This window comes from Mustela nivalis (assembly GCF_964662115.1).
Source record: "Mustela nivalis genome assembly, chromosome: 18".
Classification (NCBI taxonomy): Eukaryota; Metazoa; Chordata; class Mammalia; order Carnivora; family Mustelidae; genus Mustela; species Mustela nivalis.
Genome location: NC_139037.1, coordinates 39992478 through 40015365, shown reverse-complemented (window position 1 = coordinate 40015365; position 22888 = coordinate 39992478). Strand labels below are relative to the sequence as shown.

At 46.4% G+C, this 22888-nt stretch overlaps 1 protein-coding gene and 1 long non-coding RNA gene across 8 annotated transcripts in view; one reads left to right on the top strand and one right to left on the bottom strand.

Annotated features, from left to right (window-relative positions):
- TDRD12 (tudor domain containing 12) overlaps nt 1-22888 on the bottom strand; it is a 73329-nt gene that overhangs the window by 2744 nt on the left and 47697 nt on the right. For 5 of the 7 annotated variants that reach the window (XM_082708578.1, XM_082708576.1, XM_082708577.1 and 2 more), the window contains 10 exons: nt 22225-22342; nt 21485-21624; nt 21130-21350; nt 18860-18959; nt 9953-10140; nt 9023-9233; nt 7573-7665; nt 4879-5051; nt 1498-1607; nt 30-90 (listed from right to left, as the gene is read on the bottom strand). In XM_082708578.1, coding sequence (XP_082564704.1) covers nt 30-90; nt 1498-1607; nt 4879-5051; nt 7573-7665; nt 9023-9233; nt 9953-10140; nt 18860-18959; nt 21130-21350; nt 21485-21624; nt 22225-22342 — 1415 coding nt within the window. Of the gene's footprint in view, nt 1-29; nt 91-1497; nt 1608-4874; nt 5052-7572; nt 7666-9022; nt 9234-9952; nt 10141-18859; nt 18960-21129; nt 21351-21484; nt 21625-22224; nt 22343-22888 lie in introns of those variants that run through there. The other 2 variants (XM_082708581.1, XR_014305159.1) reach the window with 2 other exon arrangements.
- LOC309852298 lies at nt 2-456 on the top strand. The gene is made up of 2 exons (XR_014305160.1): nt 2-81; nt 320-456. It is a non-coding gene; the product is annotated as an uncharacterized lncRNA (long non-coding RNA).

Here is a 22888-nt window from a genome sequence, read left to right as displayed (position 1 = left end):
AGCTGACCTCGGCCATTGCGGGGATGTACCTTTTCAGAGGCTCTGTGGTTCTGGGAAGGGAAGAATCGCTCGTGTTTTCAGGTAAAGTTTCTGGGCAGAGAGTCAAATGTGCCAGTAAGTTACTTATACGTGACCACATACTCCACGTACCTATCTGTACTTCTTGCACTTGACGCAACTTTTAGCCAAGGAACAACTACAAAGAGTATCAATTTCCACGTATCCACTTGGAAAGAATAATTAGAAAAGATAAACATGCACCACATTTAGGAGAATTATAAAAAACAGGCTCTGACAAATACTATAATTAAACCATCAGGTAATTAAAGTTACTCTGAAACAGAGGGGCATCACCGCCAGCGGCCACCTTCACCCACGAGGCCCGGAGACGGCCCACCAGAGGGGAAGGCATCTGGTCGCCAGTCTATGCAAGAAACCAGTGCTGAACACGACGCTTCCCCCTCCCAAAAAACCCGCCATTTGAACTGCTCGGTCTGAAACCCCCGAATCTTCCATCTGAAGATGCAGCAAGAATGTTCATGGCAGCTTTCATCACAGTCCAAAACTGCAAACAGCCTCCATGTCTACCTACAGATGAACAGACAGATAATCTGTGGTGGGTTCTTATCACAGAACAGTGCTCAATGGGGAGAAGGTACAGAAGGAACCACCACTCCTTGGAATCCTGCATGAATCTCCCAGACAACGCTGAGGGGGAGAGGCCTCCAGAGCATCCACCCCGGGCTTCTGACTCAGCAGAACTCATCCGAACTGAGGGCGGTGGACATCATGACTGGTCCTGGGGAAGGGTTTCAGGAGGGGAAGATGTGGGCGGGAGAGTCCTGGGCTGTGGGAATGTTCAGCCGCCTCAGCTGGGTGCAGTCAGTGGCCATGGGTACACACGTAATTGTGATGGGCTGTGTGCGCTTCCCTGCATGAACATTACAATTAACTAAACGGGGAAAGCTATTAAAAAAAAACTTTGGAAGCAGAATTGTCAATAATAGATACCAGTTTATGTCCCTTTCTATAGAGTTCATCTAAAAGTAGAAAGCCTCAGCACTGGAAAACTTCCAAGCTTTCATGATTTTAAGTGAGCCACTTTTTAAAAAAGATTTTATTTGTCAGAGAGAAAGAGAGAGCACGCACAAGCAGGGGAGCAGCAGGGGGAGAGGGAGAAGCAGGCTCTCCACTGAGCAGGGAGCATGATGCGGGGCTCGATCCCAGGCCTCTGGGATCATGATCTGAGCTGAAGGCAGACGCTTAACCCACTGAGCCATCCAGGTGTCCCAAGCCATGTTTTGTTAAAAGATTTTTTTAAAAAATTCATTTGAGAGAGAGAGAGAGAGAAAGCATGAGCAAGGGGGAGGGGCAGAGGCAGAGGGAGAAGCAGACTCCCTGCTTACCAGGGAGCCCTGACAAGGGGCTCGACCCCAGAACCCTGAGATCATGACCTAAGCCGAAGGCCCTAAGTGAGCCATGTACTCCATCACCAACCATGCTTTTGGTTTTCTGGCTTCGTCTCGGAGTCAGCCCCTCCTTCTGAGCCGCTGTCCTCTCGCTGTGGGCTCTGCAAACGAGCAGCATCATCTGCTGGAGAAGGAGCGCTGGACAGGAAGAGGTGAAGGTTAACTCAGAGTCCAAGGGAAAGCAATCTCGGACTCTCTAGGGGGCCCACCCACCAAGAGGAGGAAGGCAGGCAGCAACCGTCAGATGTCAGACGGGCCCCGGGGTCCCGACTCTGCTCCTGGAGGCCAGGCAGGGCCACCCACTCTGCTCACTGTGGTGCCCCTCGTGGCGAGCCTAGAGCAGATCATTGATACAGGCAGGCTGGTAAGTACATTAACTCGTTTACCAAACAAGTTCCCTTTCAAATCCTTTAACTTCGAGAATAACCAGCCCTGTGACCCACTTCGAAATGGATAAAAGGGGAGAAGTAAAGGCATCTCTGTGCCCTGCCCGAGTTCCTCAGTTCCTCCTCCCCAAGACACCCCCTTACTTCTAGAAACATTCTTTGCACAAAGAAGCACACAATGCCATCTGTGTCGAAAACACACCCAGGAGCCTACTCCATTCACTTCTCTGCTCCCTCGATTACACGTAACAACTAGAGATAGATCACTCCGTATCAGTACTTAGAGGGTTGCTGCACTCTTTAAAAATAAAAAAAATTTTAAAAATTGTTTTGAGCAGATAACCACTTTCATGTGGTTCAGTGTTTTGAAATAAATGAAAAGGTCTTTAAAAAAAATAAATAAGAAAGTCTTACACAGTGAAAAATCTCCCTCTAGTTCCTGTTCCCCAGCCACCCCACTCCCTTCTCATGGGCAACAACGTAATTCATTTTGTGTGCATCCTTTCGGAGAGGATTCAAACCTAAAGGAGCAAGGCCATACAAACACATGCACGTGTGTGGGCGTACACGCGTACACACACACACACACACGCAGACGTACCCATACTTCTGGCGTGGGGGGTGTGCATGGGTGTCTCCAAGGGGACTTCCACTCAACACACATGAAGCCTGTGAGCGGCACCCCACAAATGGTGAAGTCCGTGTCTCGTGTTCCAACCTCCCAGGCAGGGACCGGTCCCCGGGCCCCGTCCTTCCCACGGTGCAGCTCCAGGCCCTCCAACCCCTTCTCTCTTCCCCCACGGCTCTCTCTCCCCCACCACACCCTCGTCCACTGGGCTTCCGTCCTTCCTCATCACATACTTCCCAAACAGTTTCTCTCCTCCACTCCCAGCAAACGAGTCTTCCCCAACTGCTTTTCCTGAGCCCCAGGCTTATGCTTTCCATCATCCTTCAATGTGACGTGTCCCAAACCAACTTACGATCTCCTTCTCCCATACCAGCACTGTGACACCGTCCACGATGCCAAAACCCTCCTGCCCAGGGCTCTGCAATCCTAGCCCCACCGTCTGTCAGTCACCAAGCCCTGGTGGCTTCCAGAGCTTTCCCGTCCCCAGGATCTGTGCTCTTCCCCAGCCTGCTGGAAGAACGGCGCCTTTCTCCTTGTTCTGATCCCGACCACCACCGCGGCTCCCCAATCCCACTCCTGAACCGGAGTCTCTGCTGATCTGTGGAACCTCGTGCGCAGTCCTCTGCTCGCCCACCTTGTGCGTGTGCCCACCAGGGACAGGCTCTTGCACACACGCAAAACCGAGTGTGCAGAGGGCCGGTGCATAACGGAGCCGGGGCTCAGGTACAGCTGCTGTGCTTCACAGAACTGACCAAGCCTCATGGTCATCGAAGCTACTGGACCCTAATGACATCTTTGTTTTTAAAAGAGTAGCTTATAAACAAGCACGCAGCAATTTTTGTTTCCTGAAAATGTGTAGAAATGGACATGTCTCCTAATCCCACAGGCATCCAAATTCATTAAGATAAAAATTAACTTCAGACTGAAGTATTTTAACCTTTGCCATGTTCTTTGAAACTCTGCTGTGCTCATCAGTCCCCGGAGGCCCCAGGCTGACCCCGTGCCCGGCTAGCCATGCTCACTGGTCGGGCCCCCTGGTGGTGTCCGGCAGGCCCCTGGCTCCCTGCTCTGAGCCAGCCCCTCTCCTGCCGCCTGCGTGTCTGTCCTCCCGGGCCTCGTCTTCCGCCGCCGCCGCCGCTGCTCCTTCCCAGGCTCCCCTTGGGGCTCCCCACACTGGGTCCCTGGGGCTCTGCCCTTGGACTTTGACACTCACTCCTTTGAGCTCTCATCCAAGTCCGGGCTGTCAGGACCCAGAGCTGCCAGCGGCCGCCCTGAGACCACACACCCCCAGAAGCACATTTGGAAACCAGCTACTTCTCGCCACCTCCACAAAGCTGCCCCGGCCCGAGCCACCAGCACCGCGTCCTGAACTCCTGGCACAGCCTTTGTCCCCCATCCCAACCTCTTCTCAACACGGTAGCCAAGGATCTTCTGACGAAATTATTCCTCTGCTCAATACCTCCTCATGGCACAAGCCCAGTGCTTGCAGATGGCCACAGGGTCCCCCAGGCTCCCACCCGGGACAGCTCTGACCCCCACACCCACGGTTCTTCCCGCCTTTCTGCTCTCGTCCCAGCACCTCGCTTCCTGTTCCTGTCATCAAGGGGGAACGGAGTCTGCTCTGTGACCACTTTGTGGGGTTGCTTTTCCAGTGACTCTCAGGCTCTCCCACGTCTGGCCTGTGGAAGCGTTGACGGGGACAGCCGACCGGGATCGCTACCCGGCATCGGTCTGATGAGGGCTCCGCGAGGCAGTGGGCACCCGGGACGCACAGAGGAGCCCGTCATCAGGGCCGCCCGGAGCGGCCCAGAGCTGCGGCACGTTCGCGCGGCAGATCTCACACGGCAGTTACGATCCACAGCCACAAGCGCAGCCCGGGACAGCGTCACCAACTGCGGTGAACTCAAGAAGCCGGAGAGAAGAGCGGCTGCTGCACTCCCTCAAACAAAGCACAACCCGGGAAGAGGAGCGTGCTCAGGGCCACCGTGAAGGCAGCCCTCGGGGAGGGAGCGGCCGGCGGTGGGGCCGAGCGCGCATCCTCCCCCACCCAGGGTCGGCCTCTGTGCTCAGAACACGCACCGGACCACACTTACTACACAAGTGCTTTCCTGTGTATCCGTCAACAGTGAACGAAAACTTAGTCTGTAAGAGATACGGATGCAACAACACACTAGGGGCTGGTTTTACAATATTCCGTCCAAACCAGAACTGTGCATGGGAGGATGGATGAAAATCAGATTCCCCGAATCTGAGAAATGACTGACGCTCAGGGACGGAAACATGAAAACTCAGGAACCTACTCAACTTCTGGAAACAACAACAAAAAAGTCTCTCAGCTCCTGAGCTCTGGTCCCACAAAATGGCACTTCCAAAAGGGAGACAAAAACTCACTCACAGGGCCTGGCTCGGGCCTTCTTCACCGGGCGGCGTCTTAGCTCCCTCACGGAACGTCTTCAGCTGTTCTATGTGCTCGGAGTTGTCGATGCCCATTCCCATCGACAGAATTTCAGTACGAACGTTATAATCAATAACAGAGGTCTTCAAATTGGAAAGTTTTGTAATGTGCACCTTGAATCAAAGAGAAAGTCCATTGGCAGCAATCAGACTTTGAACTTTCAAATCAATGGAAAATGCACTCATGTGACCTCTCGACCTCACGGTGTCACACTGGGCGCATGTGGGCTCCCCCGCAGCTTCCCACTGATTTCCTGAGGTGACATGTGAGATTCCTCCGGAGCCCACTCCCACACTGCCGAGGTATGATGTGGGCTGGAGCTGGGAGCCCCCCAAAAATCCCTAGACCTCTCTAAACAAGGGGGGCCCTAAGGCTCAGAGACATCAATGGCCAGGAGGGGCCTACACCACAGCCCTAAATCCCGTGTTCTCTGCAGTTTCCCCCACTGGTTCTTCTGCAACCAAAATATTCTCATCCTTAATTTACACAAAATAGGAGGTTCTACAACACTGTGATTCTCGCTGGTGGGAGGTGCAGACCCAGGACTGGGCATCCCTTTCACGGCAGCTGGAAGGGACCCAGGCCGAGACCAGCCGGAGCACCTTCCTAAGTGAACCCCGGGAATGTGTGCCCGTCTGGGAATGGCAGGAGAGCTTTTCTCCACTCAAACTGAGGGCCTAGCAGTCTGGGGGTCTGTCTCCCTGGCACTGTGCCATCGATGCCGCTAACTCTAAATGCAATGCCAAGTGAATTTCTTTTTATGCTTCTTTATTTCCTGAGCTATTATTTTAGAAAATCTCTTAATAGAGCTTCCATTTTTGGTGCACCTGGGGGGCTCAGCTGGCTAAGCATCTTCCCTCAGCTCAGTTTCTACCTTTTTTCCTCCAATAGAGAACAAGAATATTGATTATATAAACCAAGACCCCAAATCTTCATTTGATCTGTACTGGCAATCTTTATCTTCTCCATTAAAAATCATTCTCTTGGGGCGCCTGGGTGGCTCAGTGGGTTAAGCCGCTGCCTTCGGCTCAGGTCATGATCTCAGGGTCCTGGGATCGAGTCCCGCATCAGGCTCTTTGCTCAGCAGGGAGCCTGCTTCCTCCTCTCTCTCTCTCTGCCTGCCTCTCTGCCTACTTGTGATCTCTCTCTGTCAAATAAATAAATAAAATCTTAAAAAAAAAAATCATTCTCTCTTCTACACTCTTAAGTCTTACACCCAAACTCCTCTTTGTGTTAAGGCTTTTCCAATTTCATCAAAATAACTTTCAGCAAAACAACTTTATGAACTGAATGATCTCTTTTTTAAAAAAAAAAAGTTTTATTTTTTATTTTTTAAAGATTTTATTTATTTATTTGACAGACAGAGATCACAAGTAGGCAGAGAGAGAAAGGAGGAAGCAGGCTCCCTACCAAGCAGAGAGCCCTGATGCAGGGCTCGATCCCAGGACCCTGGGATCATGACCTGAGCCGAAGGCAGAGGCTTTCACCCACTGAGCCACCCAGGCGCCCCTGAATGATCTCTTTCAAATGTATGAACACTGATTAAGATTTAAGTCCAATGGAGCAGAACTTTGGCTTGAAAAGTGGAGTTCTTGGGGTGCGAGCTGCCACTGACACGTCCCGGTCTGGCACTCAGCCCTGGCGGCCCTACACCAGCTCCACGAGGTCAGAGTTTCTGTTCAGAGAGAATCCGAGTCCCACACAGGACCTGGCACACAGCAGGTGCTCAATCAATATTTGATGCAAGAACAAGGCGGACACGGTAAACTAACAAAACTGAGCTCCGAAAGCCCAAGGACTGGCGTCCTTGATGTGACTGATCCTACGCAGGGATCCCCGTTCTGACATAGGCCTTCCCCAGCGGTGTGGACAGGGACAGTGACACTGTTTTAGCGGTGGACAACCAACACTTGAAAGAAGGTGGAACAGAACGGTGCGCGTCAGAGACTGTCACATGTAACAAGGGGAGTTTCACGGAGCTTGTCTCCTCGGTTGGCTTACAAAGGACTCCCTTAAACAACAACAAAAAACCCTGCAACCAAGTTCATGACCCAAATAACATGGAGAAAAACAACTCTCCCTAACACACAGCACACCCCCAAAGCCTCCTTTATTTGAGGCAAACCATTATTATTCGAGCCACAAATTAGAATAATTTTAGGGGTCCATCCAAAACCAGATTTCTTTCAAGACAACCGCATACTCAGGGTGCCTGGGTGGCTCTGGTGGTTAAGCATCTGACTTCGGCTCAGGTCATAATCTCAGGATCCTGAGGTTGGGCCCCACTTTGGGCTCCCTGCTCAGCGGGAAGCCTGCTGCTCCCTCTACGCCCTCCCCTATTCGTGTGCCCCCTCTAAGTGAAAAAAATCTTTTTAAGAAATGAAAAAGAGGGCGCCTGGGTGGCTCAGTGGGTTAAGCTGCTGCCTTCCACTCAGGTCATGATCTCAGGGTCCTGGGATCGAGTCCCGCATCGGGCTCTCTGCTCAGCAGGGAGCCTGCTTCCTCCTCTCTCTCTCTCTGCCTGCCTCTCTGCCTACTTGTGATCTCTGTCAAATAAATAAATAAAATCTTTAAAAAAAATTTTAAAAAATAGTTAAAAAAAAAAAAAGAAATGAAAAAGAACTGCACACTCACCATTGGGTCGATCCACACTGTGTTCCCTAAAGCCAGTATCACTTTGGCATCATGCAATTTTCCAATTATTTTATGATGAATGTACCTAGTAACCTAGGAGAAAACCACTGAGATAATTTCTCTGAAGGCTGAGCAGAATATCTCATTCTGGTTATGCTGTAGAGTTTTGCAAAAATCGTTTCCATGCATTTTGCTTGAGCCTCACTCCCACCCCGGGAGGCAGGTTACAGAGGCCATCGTGCCGCTGCGTGGACAAGGGTCATGAACAGGGGAGCTGAGGAAGGACAGAGGCAGATGGCACCCCTGGACCCCCCAAACTGGATGTTCCCCACTGAGGCCATGCATCCTTGCTCTCCCCTGTGAACGGTCCACAAATCCAACTTTGGAAGCTCACGGAGGCGGAAGAGACCCTGGGGCCGAGGGGCCCGGGCTTCCGTGTCCCCCATCCCCAGCCCTGGCTGCTCTCCTCTCCCGCAGGCCCATGTGCGCTCGCATAGAGCAGACGGGAGGGAGCTGGCTGCCTCCATCCCTTGCACAGTCATGTGAAAGAACAGGCATGGGGAAAACCTGCCTCATTTCCAGAGGCCCCTTTTCAAGAAATACTTGTGGTGACTATCTTGACAGACCAAAGGTTTCCTGGAGACAAGAACCACAGCCTTCTTGCTTATGGCTACATTCCCAGAGCCCAGTGGCACCAGCCCACAGCGGACACCCTGTAAATACTTTGCAGAGGGAGAAAGAGCGCTACTTAGTAAGGAGTATGTTTACGACCTGCTAGCAGCAGTGCTGTGAGTTGATCCCGTATTGTGCAAACACTCACCTGTTCACTCCCTGGACCATGTCTGACCTTGTTTATTACCTTTCCTTTGCCAACCACAATGGCTCACTTCACGTCCTACCGACCAGATTATCTGAAACGTAGCCCTCCTTTGAAGGGTCAAGCACATCATCGGGAAGACGACTCATGGCTCTGCTGACCAGCGGGACCAGCTGTGTGGTCTGGGTCTCTGCCTGGCTCGTGAGCCACGTGAGTTCCCCCCAGGATGGCTCTTCCGTGTACCGTGAGTTCTCTCCACCTGCGGTGCCTCATCTGGTCTACGTGGGGACATTCTAGCCACACATCCTGAAGGGCCCAGAGGACATGCCGCCCTTTCTGTGCTCTCTCCCCTTGCCCGCCTTCCCAACCTGAAGGAAGCGACCTGGCCTTTGCTCCCCTTTGATGGGGTGTCCACTTGGTGCTTACGCTGTTTCCTCTCAAGCGGACAGCTAACTCATTTCATCGCGACGCGTATCTTAGGCGGACTTGAGGACTGTGTGTACAACCGAGGACGAGGCCACCGTACAAGGCTGGGAACACGAGGCAACTTACCCAAACTCAACACTCTAAATGAACCTCAATTCTGTGCATATTCTGAAAGTCAACAAAGTGCGAAAAGCCAAAATAACTTACCTTTGGATTCCATTCTACTTCATTGTCCGCAGGTTTCACTCTGCAAACAATAAACTCCACCGCCTGGGGGGGCAGAGTGTGGAAATTTTCTGGGAGATGCAGCAGTTGGCCTCTCATGACAAGTCCGGTCCGGCCTTCATCTATGAACTTCACCAGGACATTGTCCGCAGCCCAGGTGTCTTCTTTTTGGCTCATCTCCAGCACCTCCACCCTGGAGGACACCCGTGGCTTCAGTGTCCCAGAGATCCCAGAGGAAAATCGTCCTTGCCTCCGCCTACTCATTAGAGAAGACTCTAAACCGCAAGGTTCTTTCCCGTGGGGAATAAAAATAAAAATGAGCTCGAGCCCTCAAGGACACTCAGAAGGGCTTGCTTAATTCAAGTACAGAGAAGTATAAAAAATGTACAGTACTTTTGACTAGAGATTATCCCTTTATCGGACAACACAATGAAAATCAACTCAGTCTAGTGAAATCTCCACCTTTCTCCATCGAGGCTCCCCGGAGCACAGCTGGGAGTGGCAGGGGAGGGGGTGAGCGGGCCAAGGCAGGCTGCCCGGCAGAGCCCATGCCGCACAGCCCATGTCACCACACGGCGACTCAGCCTGCTCTGCTGTAAGAGGGACCCATTTCACGGGAATCCCTGGAGCGCGAGGGGAGGTGGAGGCGTGCACGGAGGCAGCAGAGGGACAGCTCCAGAACCACCTCTGCCTTCCGCGCTCTGTGCTCAGGAGCCCAGGGTCGGACAAGTCTGCAGAACTGTGCCAGGAAGCTGGGTGGGGGACGGGGGGGGGAGCACCACTGCCACCCGCCCCCCCCGGGGTGTCCGTGCATACCGGGGCAGACGGACACAGACACAAACAGGGATTCGATACCACGTAAAGTTGCCCACACTTCAGAGCTCTTAGAGATGAAATACATAGACCTTTTACCTGTGAAATAGTGTTTTTTCTGCTAATCCATATAATCCAAGTTTCTCCACCTTTTCAACAGTCATTTTGTTGCTGTTACCCTTAAAATACTCATTCATTTCAGCATTAAGACTTGCATAAAGATCCATCTGTTTGTCAACTATACGACCAAAGTAATGTGTTGCATTCAAAATATAAAAGGGTATTATCTGAAAAATAATCAACAAATATATTCAGAAAATAAACTCAATCTAAGCTGAAAAACTATCTGCAGAAATCAGTCCTTGGCCTGAGAGCCCAAAGCACACCTCCAGGGATGGAAACATGAACCAGGAAGCTAGCCGACTCATATGACCACCTTCCTGTACCCAGAGGACGTGGTTTCCCTTTAAATCTAAGGGAAGACTTTTTATTAATCTTATTATTTTAAAACTTCTTTATAAACTATAAATGTTTCTTTGTTTACTCCCTAACTGCACTTAATAAAAATCATTCATAAATAGCATTCCTGTCTCTTGAGCTCTTTCTGATCTTTGTTCCCGTAACACGCAGTATTTTCTGCAAGAGATGCTAGGATAAGAGATGGGCCGCAGCCAGCGTGTGGTCAAGGAAGACAACTCTTCACAGTCAAGTGTGCATAGGGCGACTGGTGTTTGAGGGGCAATGTCGGTGTGCTCATGTGTTAACAAGAGCTCGGAGAAGGCATTTCTGCATGAAGTTGGGGAGTGGTGAGCTGCCCCAGCAGAGGCTAGGACAGAGCAGTCACCTGCTGGGAGGGCAGAGGGGGCAGTGCTGTCTGGGAGGCAAGCAGGCCAGGAGGCAAGGGTGAGGTCACCATTTGTGATCAATCTCGCAAGCTGACAACCCCTAGCCCTCCTCTGTGCCACCCTCGAGCCCCCCTGCTTGCTGTTCCCCCATTCTCACTGCCAACAAGCCCTGCCCTGTACCACAACACACCATGTTAATGCCTACCGCAGGGACTCGCTGCTTCCTCTCCCTGCAAAAGACCCAGGTCTTCCATGGCTGGATCCTTATCCTCTGGCCCTCGGGGCAGCTGACACCTCAGAGATGCCTCCCTGCCCATAATCCCTAAAGGCCCCCTGGTACTTTGCTGCATTTTACCTTCTCTAGAGCACCTGTCACCATCTTTTCCACTCACTATCCCAGAACAAATACCCAAAATGTACCCAGAAAACTCCTGGTCATGGACAGACGGGACAGTCCCTTTCCGGCCATAACCGTCCCCTGCACCCCACCTGTTTTGATTCCACTCTCACAAGCCATCCTGTACGTAACTAATTCACTCTGTTATAGTCACAGGATACAAGACAAGGACATAAAAATCAACTGAATTTTTAAATAATCAGAAAATGAAGTTCAAAGAAAAGTAACATTAACATCTAAAAACATGAAAGGCTAGGAATAAACTTAACATGGTAAGTACAAGATCAGTCTACTGAAAAGTAGAACACATTGCTTAGAAAAATTAAAGGTGGGGCGCCTGGGTTAAGTGGGTTAAGCCTCCACCTTCAGCTCAGGTCATGATCTCAGGGTCTTGGGATCGAGCCCCACATCGGGCTCTCTGCTCGGCAGGGAGCCTGCTTCCTCCTCTCTCTCTCTCTGCCTGCCTCTCTGCCTACTTGTGATCTCTCTCTGTCAAATAGATAAATAAAATCTTAAAAAAAAAAAATTAAAAAAAAAAAAGAAAAATTAAAGGTGACCTAGATACAAAATGACAGGTATACCATGTTAATGGATAAGACTCAGTATTGTTAATATGTCAGTTTTTCCATATTAAACTATAGACTCAATGCAATGCCACTCAAAATCCCATCAGGCTTCTAAATACAAACTAGCAAGCTGATTCTAAAATTTTCTTTGGATAGGCAAAGGAACAGTCAGTCAGAAGGATATTGAAGAGGATGGGCCAATTGGAAGACGTCCCTACCAGTCTCCAGGATCACTTATAAAGCTACAGCACTCAAGCCAATGTGTACCCCATAAGGGTAGACAGACCAGGAACTAGCATGAAGAATTCAGAATTTACAGATATGGTGTCTTAATTTATGTCAAAGGTGCCAAGGTAATTAAGGGGGAAATAAAAGTCTTTACAACAGATGGTGCTGGAGCAAACAAGTATCCATAAGGAAAAAACTTTCTCCTTACACACACACACACACACTAATTAATTTGAGATAGATCATAGACCTAAATGCAAAACCATAAAACTTTTAGAATAAAAAAATAGGGAAGAATCTTTGCAACCTTAGGGTAGGCAAAGATTTCTTACGGCATGAAAAGCACAAAACAAAGACGATGATGACTTCATCAAAATTAAAAACTTCTGCTTTTCAACTGAGGGAAAATATTTGCAATAGATCTGACAAAGCATATCCATAATCTACAAAGAACTGTTAAAACTCAACAAAGCAACCCAAATTAAAAACTGGGCAGGAACTATAAAACAGAGTTTATAATGCAGATACAAAGGGCTAAACAAGCCGTGAAAAGAGGCCCAAGATTCCTTATCCTCAGAGAAATGCAAATAAACATCCCTGCAAATGCTATAGGGTGGCAAAAAGTAAGGACTGAGAATATCACATGTTAAGAAAGTGGACCTCCGGAACTCTCGTATGCAGCACTGGGGAGAATGTAAAATGGCACAAACTGTTGGGCAGATTCTTAGATGCACACGCACACACACACACTCTCTCTCTCCGACACAGCATTTTCCACTACATCTCACCCGAGAGAAATGAAGCCGTAGGTCGAAAAAGAGTTGTAACACAAGACATTCAGAGCAGCCAGAAACTGCAAATAACCCAAATGTCCATCCACTTGCGAACAGACAGCCAAACACGGCACATGCACGTAATGGGATCCTGCTCAACACGTGAGAGACAATACAGGTGAGTAACAGAAATCAGACTCAAACAACAACATACTGTATGATTCCATTAATATGAAAATCTAGTAGGCAAAGCTCTAGTGGCAGAAAGCAGGTCCAGTGGCTGCTGGGAGTGGGGGCTGGGATGAGGACTGACAGCAAGGGACCAGGAGACACCTTTCTGGGGTCATTAAAATGTTCATATCTTCATTGTGGTGGTTACATGATTGTATGTATTTACCAAAACTCAACAAATTATACACTTCTAAATAGTGATTTTTATTGTATGCAAACTGTACCTCAACACAGCCAATCAGAAGTAGGGGTCTGATTTGACAGGGTCTGGGACGGTGGCTGTGGTGAAGTGTCACATGTTCTGACTCTCTCTGAATCTCCAAAGACAAAGCAATGAGATGGTAAAACCAAACACCTGGGGCACCTGGGTGGCTCAGTGGGTAAAACCATTGCCTTCGGCTCAGGTCATGATCTTAGGGTCCTGGGATCAAGCCCCGCATCGGGCTCTCTGCTCAGTAGGGAGACTGCTTCCCACCCCCCTCTGCTTCCCTCTTTGCCTCCTTGTGATTTCTCTGTCAAATAAAGAAATAAAATCTTAAAAAAAAAACAACCCCAAACACCAGGGATATACTTTGCAATGGAACTGACAAAATAAAAGCAGATGAAGAAGATACCAAAAGAGAAAATCTAGGTGACCTTGGGTTTTGTGAGGACTCTGTGGACAGGCCAAAAGCAAAAGTGAAAAAAACAACTGGAAAGCTGGACATCATTAAAATTAAAAACTTCTGCTCCATAAAATTAACAAATCAGGAAATGACAGATGTTGGCGAGGATGCGGAGAAAGGGGAACCCTCCTACACTGTTGGTGGGAATGCAAGCTGGTGCAACCACTCTGGAAAACAGCAAAAAGTTGAAAATAGATCTACCCTATGACCCAGCAATTGCACTACTGGGTATTTACCCTAAAGATAAAAATGTGGTGATCTGAAGGGGCATGTGCACTTGAATGTTTATAGTAGCAATGTCTACAATAGCCAAACTATGGAAAGAACCTAAATGTCCATCAACAGATGAATGGATAAAGAAGATGTGGTATATATACACAATGGAATACTATGCAGCCATCAAAAGAAATGAAATCTTGCCATCTGAGACAACGTGGATGGACCTAAGGGGTATTATGCTGTGTGAAATAAGTCAATTGGAGAAAGACAATTATCATATAATCTCCCTGATATGAGGAAGTGGAGATACAACATGGGGGGTTTGGGGGGTAGGAAAAGAATAAATGAAACAAGATGGGATCAGGAGGGAGACAAACCATAAGTGACTCTTTTTTTTTTAATATTTTATTTATTTATTTGACAGAGAGAGATCACAAGCAGGCAGAGAGGCAGGCAGAGAGAGAGGAGGAAGCAGGCTCCCCGCTGAGCAGAAAGCCCGACGCAGGGCTCGATCCCAGGACCCTGAGATCATGACCTGAGCCGAAGGCAGCGGCCCAACCCACTGAGCCACCCAGGCGCCCCCATAAATGACTCTTAATCTCACAAAACAAACTGAGGGTTGCTGGGGGGAGCGGGGTTGGGAGAGGGTGGTTGGGTTATGGACATTGGGGAGGGTATGTGCTATGGTGAGTGCTGTGAAGTGTGTGAACCTGGTGATTCACAGACCTGTACCCCTGGGGATAAAAATACATCATATGTTTATAAAAAAATAAAAAATAAAAATAAAAATAAAGAATCATTAAGGGGGACACACTCAGGTCATAAGGAACTTTGTACGTGATAGCTTCAATGCTGGGATTTTACCCTCTCAATCAGAGGCCAGCAAACTACAACCCATGGGCCAAATATGGCCCACCATCTGTCTTTGTAAATAAAGGTTTATAGGCATGCAAAAACAAATAAAAGCAAACAAACAAAAAACTCCTGCTCCACAGAAGAATATAGTGAGAACAAAAAGACAAGCCATAGACTGGGAGACAATTTTTGCACAACATATTTCTGATAAAGGACTGGTGTCCAAAATCTACAAAGAACCCTTCAAACTCAACAATAAGAAAACAGACAACCCAATTAAAACAAGGGCAAAAAACCTGAACAGACCACTCAACAAAGAAGACAAAAGGGTGACAAGCACATGAAAAGATGCCCAGTATCAGCAGGGAATTTAAAACAATGAGACACACCTACACACCTGCTAGAGCAGCTAGAATCCAAAACAGTGAACACATCAAATACTGGCGAGGCCTGGGGTGATGGGAACCCTCACTCTCTGCTGGCTGGAATGCAAAAGGTGCGGCCAAAACAGGCTTCCATACGAGCCAACAATCACACGTCCTGGTATCGCCCAAGTGAGTTGAAAACTCACGTGTCCACAGAAACCTCCACACAAATATTTCTCCCAGCCTTATTCATAACTGCCAAAACTTGGAAGGAACCAAGACGTCCTTCAATAGGTGAATGGATCAACTGGTCTATTCAGTCTATTCAGCAATAAAAAATGACCCACAAAAACACAAGATGACGTGGAGGAACCTCAAATGCATATTGCCAAGTGAGAGAAGCCAGTTTGAAAAACTCACGTATTGTATAGTTTCAACTACATGACATTCTGGAAAAGGCTTTACAGTGCTAAGTGTCAGTGATTACCAGTTCTGGGGAAGAGGGGAAGGGTGGAGTATGGGGGACTTTCGAGCAGTGTTGAGAATTAAGTGATACCATCATGGTGGACAGGTGTCACTACCCATTTGGCAAAATCCCCAGAATGTGCACTACAGGGAGTAAATCTCAACGTAAACTATAGACTTTAGTTAAAAATAACGTATCAAGAGGCACCTGCATGGCTCAGTGGGTTAAAGCCTCTGCCTTCGGCTCAGGTCATGAATCCAGGGTCCTGGGATCAAGCCCCGCATCAGGCTCTCTGCTCAGTAAGGAGCCTGCTTCCCTTCCTCCCTTTCTGCCTGCCTCTCTGCCTACGTGTGATCTCTGTCGAATAAATAAAATCTTTTAAAAAAGTAACGTATCGGGCGCCTGGGTGGCTCAGTGGGTTAAGCTGCTGCCTTCGGCTCAGGTCATGATCTCAGGGTCCTGGGATCGAGGCCCGCATCGGGCTCTCTGCTCAACAGGGAGCCTGCTTCCCTCTCTCTCTCTGCCTGCCTCTCCTGCCTCTCTGCCTACTTGTGATCTCTGTCTGTCAAATAAATAAATAAAATTTTTAAAAAATAAAAAAATAAAAAAAAATAAAAAAGTAACGTATCAATATTGGCTGATATCACAATCAAATGTCACATGTGAACTACACTAATGCAAGAAGTGAATAATAGGAAGAATTTTTGTTGGGGGGGTGGTAGAGGGAACTCTGTATTTTCTGTTTAATTCTTCCATAAACCTAAACTGTTCTAAAAAAAATATTAGGGGCACCTAGGTGGCTCAGTGGGTTAAGCCTCTGCCTTCAGCTCAGGTCATGATCCCAGGGTCCTAGGATAGAGCCCTGCATCGGGCTCTCTGCTCGGCAGGGAGCCTGCTTCCCCCTCTTTCTCTCTGCCTACTTGTGATCTCTGTCAAATAAACAAATAAAATCTTAAAAAAAAAAAAAAGAAAAGAAAAAGAAAATAGATTCAGGAAAATTTTAAAAATAAATAAATAAATAAATATCAATTAATTTAAACAACAACAATAACAAAATAGCAGATGAAGAAAACCCAGCCAGATCACAAAGCCCGCATGGCGTCACTATCTGATGGACCCAAACACAGGGGAACTCCACGAGCAGCAACAAGTACTCACTAGAAATATGGGGCTGGGGTTGGGGGGAGGGGGGCAGTGGGACAAGAGCAACTGAGTCTGGAGGCGTTCATCCACTCCCACAGTGGGCGAAGCCTGAAGCCTTGCAGAGTCTCAGAACCATCCACCCAAAGACACCAGAGCTGAGGGAAGAGAAGGGTCAGACACAAGTGGGGGAGGGAAACAGGGCCAGAAGATCTTAACAATCTCAGAAACTAGGTCTCCTACTTTTTTAATAAGAAACAACAAGAATGAGAATTCTGAAATTAATTAAAAGTCACCCTGACCCACATCTCCTTCTAAAATTTAAGGAAAAAAAATATATACTTTTAATTTATTTTTTATTTATTTTCAGCATAACAGTATTCATTATTTTTTCACCACACCCAGTGCTCCATGCAATCCATGCCCTCTATAATACCCACCACCTGGTACCCCAACCTCAATGGGAAAAAGCTTGCGTCCTTCCTGTTGAGATCAGGAACACGACAAGGATGCCCACTCTCACCACTCTTGTTCAACATAGTATTAGAAGTCCTAGCAACGGCAATCAGACAACAAAGAAATAAAAGGTATCCAAATTGGCAATGAAGAAGTCAAACTCTCTCTTTGCAGATGACATGATTCTTTATATGGAAAACCCAAAAGACTCCACCCCCAAACTACTAGAACTCATATAGCAATTCAGCAACGTGGCAGGATACAAAGTCAATGTACAGAAATCAGTGGCTTTCTTATACACTAACAATGAAAATACAGAAAGGTAAATTAGAGAATCGATTCCATTTACTATAGCACCAAGAACCACAAGATACCTGGGAATAAAACTAACCAAAGACGTAAAGGATCTGTACTTGAGGAACTACAGAATACTCAGGAAAATATATTTTATCTAAAAAGAGCCATAATAGGACGCCTAGGTGGCTCAGTCGGTTGAGTCACTGCCTTTGGCTCAGGTCATGATCCCAAAGTCCGGGGATCAAGTGCCACATTGGGCTCCTTACTTGGTGGGAGCCTAGCCTGCTTCTCCCTCTGCCTGCTTTGCCTGCCACTCCCCCTGCTTGTGCACACTCTCTCTCTGACAAATAAATAAAATCTTTAAAAAGAGCCATAGCGAAGTATCAAAGTCAAATCCCTATTAAATCATACCAAGAGAGAGAATAAGGAGAGTAACAATCCCTACAGATAAAGAGAGCCACTAGAAAAGATGTAACCACAAGACAGACCAAAACTGTACCCTTCCATTTCAAAACAAGCTACCTTTCTTCTCGTTAATTAAGAAAATAATAGGACACATGGCTGGCTCAGTCAGTGGAGTGTAGCACTCCTGACCTCAGGTTGTGAGTTCAAGCCTCATGTTGGATATAGAGATTACTTAAAATCTTAAAAAATAATATGTAAGATACATATATGATAAATGATATGTACAAAACAATATAAATTTAAAAAAACTCTGAAATGAGGTGACAGAATGAGGGAGAGAGATCAGTGCAAATGAGCAGAACAGATATGCCTCAGGGAAAACAGAGGGAAGAAAGGAGAGCAATCTTGGACTCAAGAAAAAAGGAAGGAGTATCAAAAAGGATTCAAAAAGAAAGTGACACTCTTAACTTAGCAATTTTATCTGCATTTCAGAAGTTTCCTCGACAGAATAATCATGGATGTTGTGAAAAGATGTGTGTGCTATCACTGCAGTGTTTTTAGTGGTCCGTATCCCCAGATGAAAATAACTTTCTGAAACTATAACTACAAAACCCTTTAACTGTAGTTTTTTAACATAGTATTTATCTATGTTCCCAATTTGACCTTGGTTTTCTAAATAAACTGGAGTCTTAAAATAAGGCACCTTATAAGGACCCATGGCTTCCTGTCAGATCAATGGTGGTTCATTAAAAGTGTCATTATTAAAAAAAAAAAGTGTCATTATTGTTCTGCTGCTTAAGAATGAAGCATGGTCAGGGGCACCTACATGCTCAGTCAGTTGAGCCTCTGACTCTCGGTTTCAGCTCAGGTCATGATCTCAGGGTTCTGGGACTGATCCCTGTCCCCGGCTCCAAACTCACTGGGGCGGGGGTCATTTGAGGATTCTCTCTCCCTCTCCCTCTCTCTGCCTTGCCACCCCAAGCTCACATGCTGGCACCCTTGCTCTATCAGATAAATAGAGCAATCTAAAAAGAAAAAGAATGAAATACATTCATTAAAATGACCATTTGTCATTGAACAGAGTGCAGTAAAACTTACTTTGATGTATCCAAATGTTGGTAGAGGTTGGTTGGATAACTTCCTTGGCATGTCTATTTCTAGATTAACGTGGTGTCTATCAGGACAAATCCTTTTGTCTCTGAAAAAAAAGTAACTGGATTTTAAAAACAAAAATAAGACAATAATTTTTAACATGAATTTTAAACTATTCTTCAGGAAAATGAATCTATAATTGAAATCAGAGGACCTTCATTCTAAATAATTTAAAATAACCATATTAATAATTCAGATGACACAACATGCATTAGTGAAAAGAGGTCCTAAAATTTAATTAACACGAAATAAACTTAAAGTCACTCCATCATTTCTCTAGACATTCTTTAAATGAACAAAATGTACTTGAAAACAAAGACTCCGAATCAGAAATTTATCACAACAACCCAAAACAAAGGCTAATAATTAACCTCTAAACCAGAAGTCATTCTGTAACCCAAACTGAGAAATAAAGCTTTGGTTTCAAAAGTCAATAGCATAACATTATATGTTAATAAAAATATTTTTAAAATTCTTAAAAAGTCAATAGCATAATCAAAATCACTACTAATAACCTCTTTAATGTACCATAGTTCAAAAAGTTCATGTCAATAGTTATTTTAAGATGAAACTCAATGTACTCGATATACATCAGACATCTCCTACCCAGTCCCCACGATCACTGATCAAGTACTGGCATCATGCCTGCATCAGTGAGAAGGCCCCGACTCCTGATATCCATGCTCTCCAAACTGATTTACAGCATCAACACATGTGCTCTCAAAAGCCAGGTAATGTTTCTGAGGAAACTGACAAGCCTATTCCAAAATGCATGTGCAGATGCCGCTGACTTAAATAGCCAAAACAACCCTGATGAAGAGCGAAGTTGAAGAACTCACATACTAGCTTCCAGGACTCACTAAAATACAAGCTACAGTGAGAAAATGCGGTACCAGCGTTAAGGACAAAGAGACCAATAGAACACAGAAAGTCCAAAAGTGGACCACACGTTATCATCTGGTTTATGTCAAAGGCACCAATTCAGGGAGAACACAATGATGTTTTAAATAAAGGATACTGGAACAAGTGACTATTCACATAGGAAAAAGTAATCCTTGCCCCATATCTCATGCTCTACGCAAACATTAACTCACCCGAGATTACACCCGTAAGTGTGAAAACAGTCTATAAAACTTCCAGTAGAAAATACAGAAGAAAAAAAAAAAAAAGAAAATACAGAAGAGTGTCTTCCTGACCTAGAGATCAGCAAGTATTTCTTACCTAAGGACACAAAATAACAGCAACCAGAATATACTTCACCAAAATTAAAAGGTCTGTTCATCAAAAGACTCATAAGAGTGAAAAAGCAAGCCATGGACTAAGAAGAGATCTTCTCAAGGCACACCTCTGACAAAGCAGTTATATCTAGAATGAATAAAGAACGCCAACAATCCAGGAAGAAAAAGGGTAACACCCAATAATTTAAAAAATGGGCAAAAGACCTGAACAAGCACTTTAAAAAGGACGGTCAAATGTCCCACAGGCATGTGAAAAAATATTCATTATTATATTAATTACTCGGGAAACACAGATGGAAACCACAGTTTGCCACTACGCCCCCAGGACCACTCTGTCGGGGAGGGTGTGGAGCCATGCATCTCTGTCACCCGCTGCTGACGGGACTGTGAAACAGTCACACACCTCCCAAAAGTTAAATGTGTGCTCACCCTGTGGCCCAGCAACCCCACACCAAAGTCTACACCCCAAGGAAACAGGTGTACGTTTCCGCAAAAAGACACAGCAGCTTCATTCGTAATAGCCCAAAGCTGGGAACAATTCACAGGCCCATCAACGGAGACTAGAAACATACACTGTGTTCTACGTTTGCAACACAATCCCGTGCCACTAAGTAGACAGGTAAATTAACTGATCCGAAGCACGGAGGACCATAGAGGAATGTCGCAGACAGTAAGTTGAACGAACAACTCCATTTACATAATGTTGGGAAACGAGCAAAGTTCATCAGCATGGATAGATAGTGGGGGGCGGTTACTTCTCGGGGGGGCAGATTGGGAAGGAGTCCCCCAGAGGTGGGCGGCAGTGTACATCCTGTGTACACACGGAAAGGTCATCCAGCAATAAACTTATCACTGTGCACTTTACTGTACATTCCAATTTTTCAAATTAGCATATAATGTATTATTTGCCCCAGGGGTACAAGTCTGTGAATCATCAGGCTTGTTACCTTCCAGTTTTTAAAAAAATGACTGGCTTACTTGCAAAAACCAAATGCCTTAAGATATGGACAGAGAGGCCTTCTGGCTTTTTTATCTTCCTTGGCTTCCAGAACCCCCGCAGTAAACTCATACAGCTCCGACGGAATCTTGGCATCTGCCCGCTCCAAGTAGCGCAGGACGCCGACCACGTGGCACGCGTTCTTCTCTGTCAACAGCAAGACGGATTTGGTCTTCTTCTCCGCCTGTTCTGCGGGAGAACCCTTAAAATCGGGGGGTGAATAAAGGCAACAGGTCATCCACCCCAGTCTAAATGACAAAACTTTGTGGATTCTGCATTTGTCACTGCACAGAAAATACCAGCAGAATATTTAAAGATCACAAAAGTTCATCAAACCTGCTCGATGGAACTCTGAAAATGATCCGACATGCAGTACAGGCGTCCACCAAAAATTTTGGGGGAGGAAGGAAAGCTGAAGTGAATCACACACGTGGCGTCGGTGATGGCCAAGGGTGGTATGCAGTCATCCGTCAAGGCTGGACAGAAGGGTCCGAGGGTCACAAAGGAGGCTGAGGCCTTCCTGCACTTACTACAGAGCAATTCCAGGAACCGGACTTCAACAAGGTTCTCTACTGCATCTCACTTTTTAGATGCCAACAAACTTCTTTCTCTTTTTTTTCCCCCAAAACACCACAGCCCAGTGATGAGGTTCCAGAGAAAAGTGGCCTCCCTAATTTTAGCTTGGAAAATGCTTCTTTCTATGACAAATCTAGGCTGTCCATCAATCTTTCACTTCCCTTTATACATTCTGACTTTTCGATCTCTAACACTGCACTTTACAACCATCTGTGAGATTTCATCGTAAGCACACACACATTCACGCTCCGGCTGGAACCCCGGGGTGAAGGCCTACACTCACAGCTGCTATGCTCGGACGCCTGCAGGCCCCTGCCTTTGCCTCAACACCAAAATCTTGGCAGAGCAGAACCTTCATTTTGAAATTAACATTTCTAGTAAATTCTCAGTAAATCTGGGAAATGATGAGAAATTTGGACATGAGGTATACAAACAAACGGAAGACATGACTCCTATTAGCTCTGCCTTCTCTAAATGGAAGTAGAAATTAAAACACTTACCTAAGACAATGTGAGAGCCAGAACTTAATTTCTTCTTCCACTGTTCTAAAACACTTTTTAAATTAAAAACCACTTCTTTATGCATTTTCAAGCAAAATACTGAACTGCTTTCTATTACCTAAAGATGAAACCAAATAGACCAGTTCACAGTCAGGAACACAAGCTTGAAATTAATTGTTCCATCAACAATTATCAGTATAAAACATTTAAAATTATCTGTGATGGTATTACCTCATTGATCTACAACTTTTAAGAACAAGATGATTGTAAACAGAAAGAAATATATTTCTAAAATTCTATAGTTTGTTTCTAAACACTTGCTCAAATGAAGCCAGCATTTTGCCATAACCATTTTCCTTCTTTCTCAAATAACGCGAGCAGCCACACACGCGTATGCATAGGCATGTACACACACACCCAACTTATGTGCCAGCACACCCCAGGCAGTCCCGACACCTCCGCTTCATCATCACTGAAAGGTGGCTGTACTCCTGATTTATCTATTTTTAATTTTTTTATAGAATCTTTTTCTCAAAAGATTTGAGAGAGCGCGCGCGCGCACACTTGTTGGCGGTGCAGGGAGAGGGGCAAAGTGCAGAGGGACAGAGAGAATCTCACGCAGACTCCCCGGGAGCGTGGAGACTGACGCGGGGCTCAATCTCAG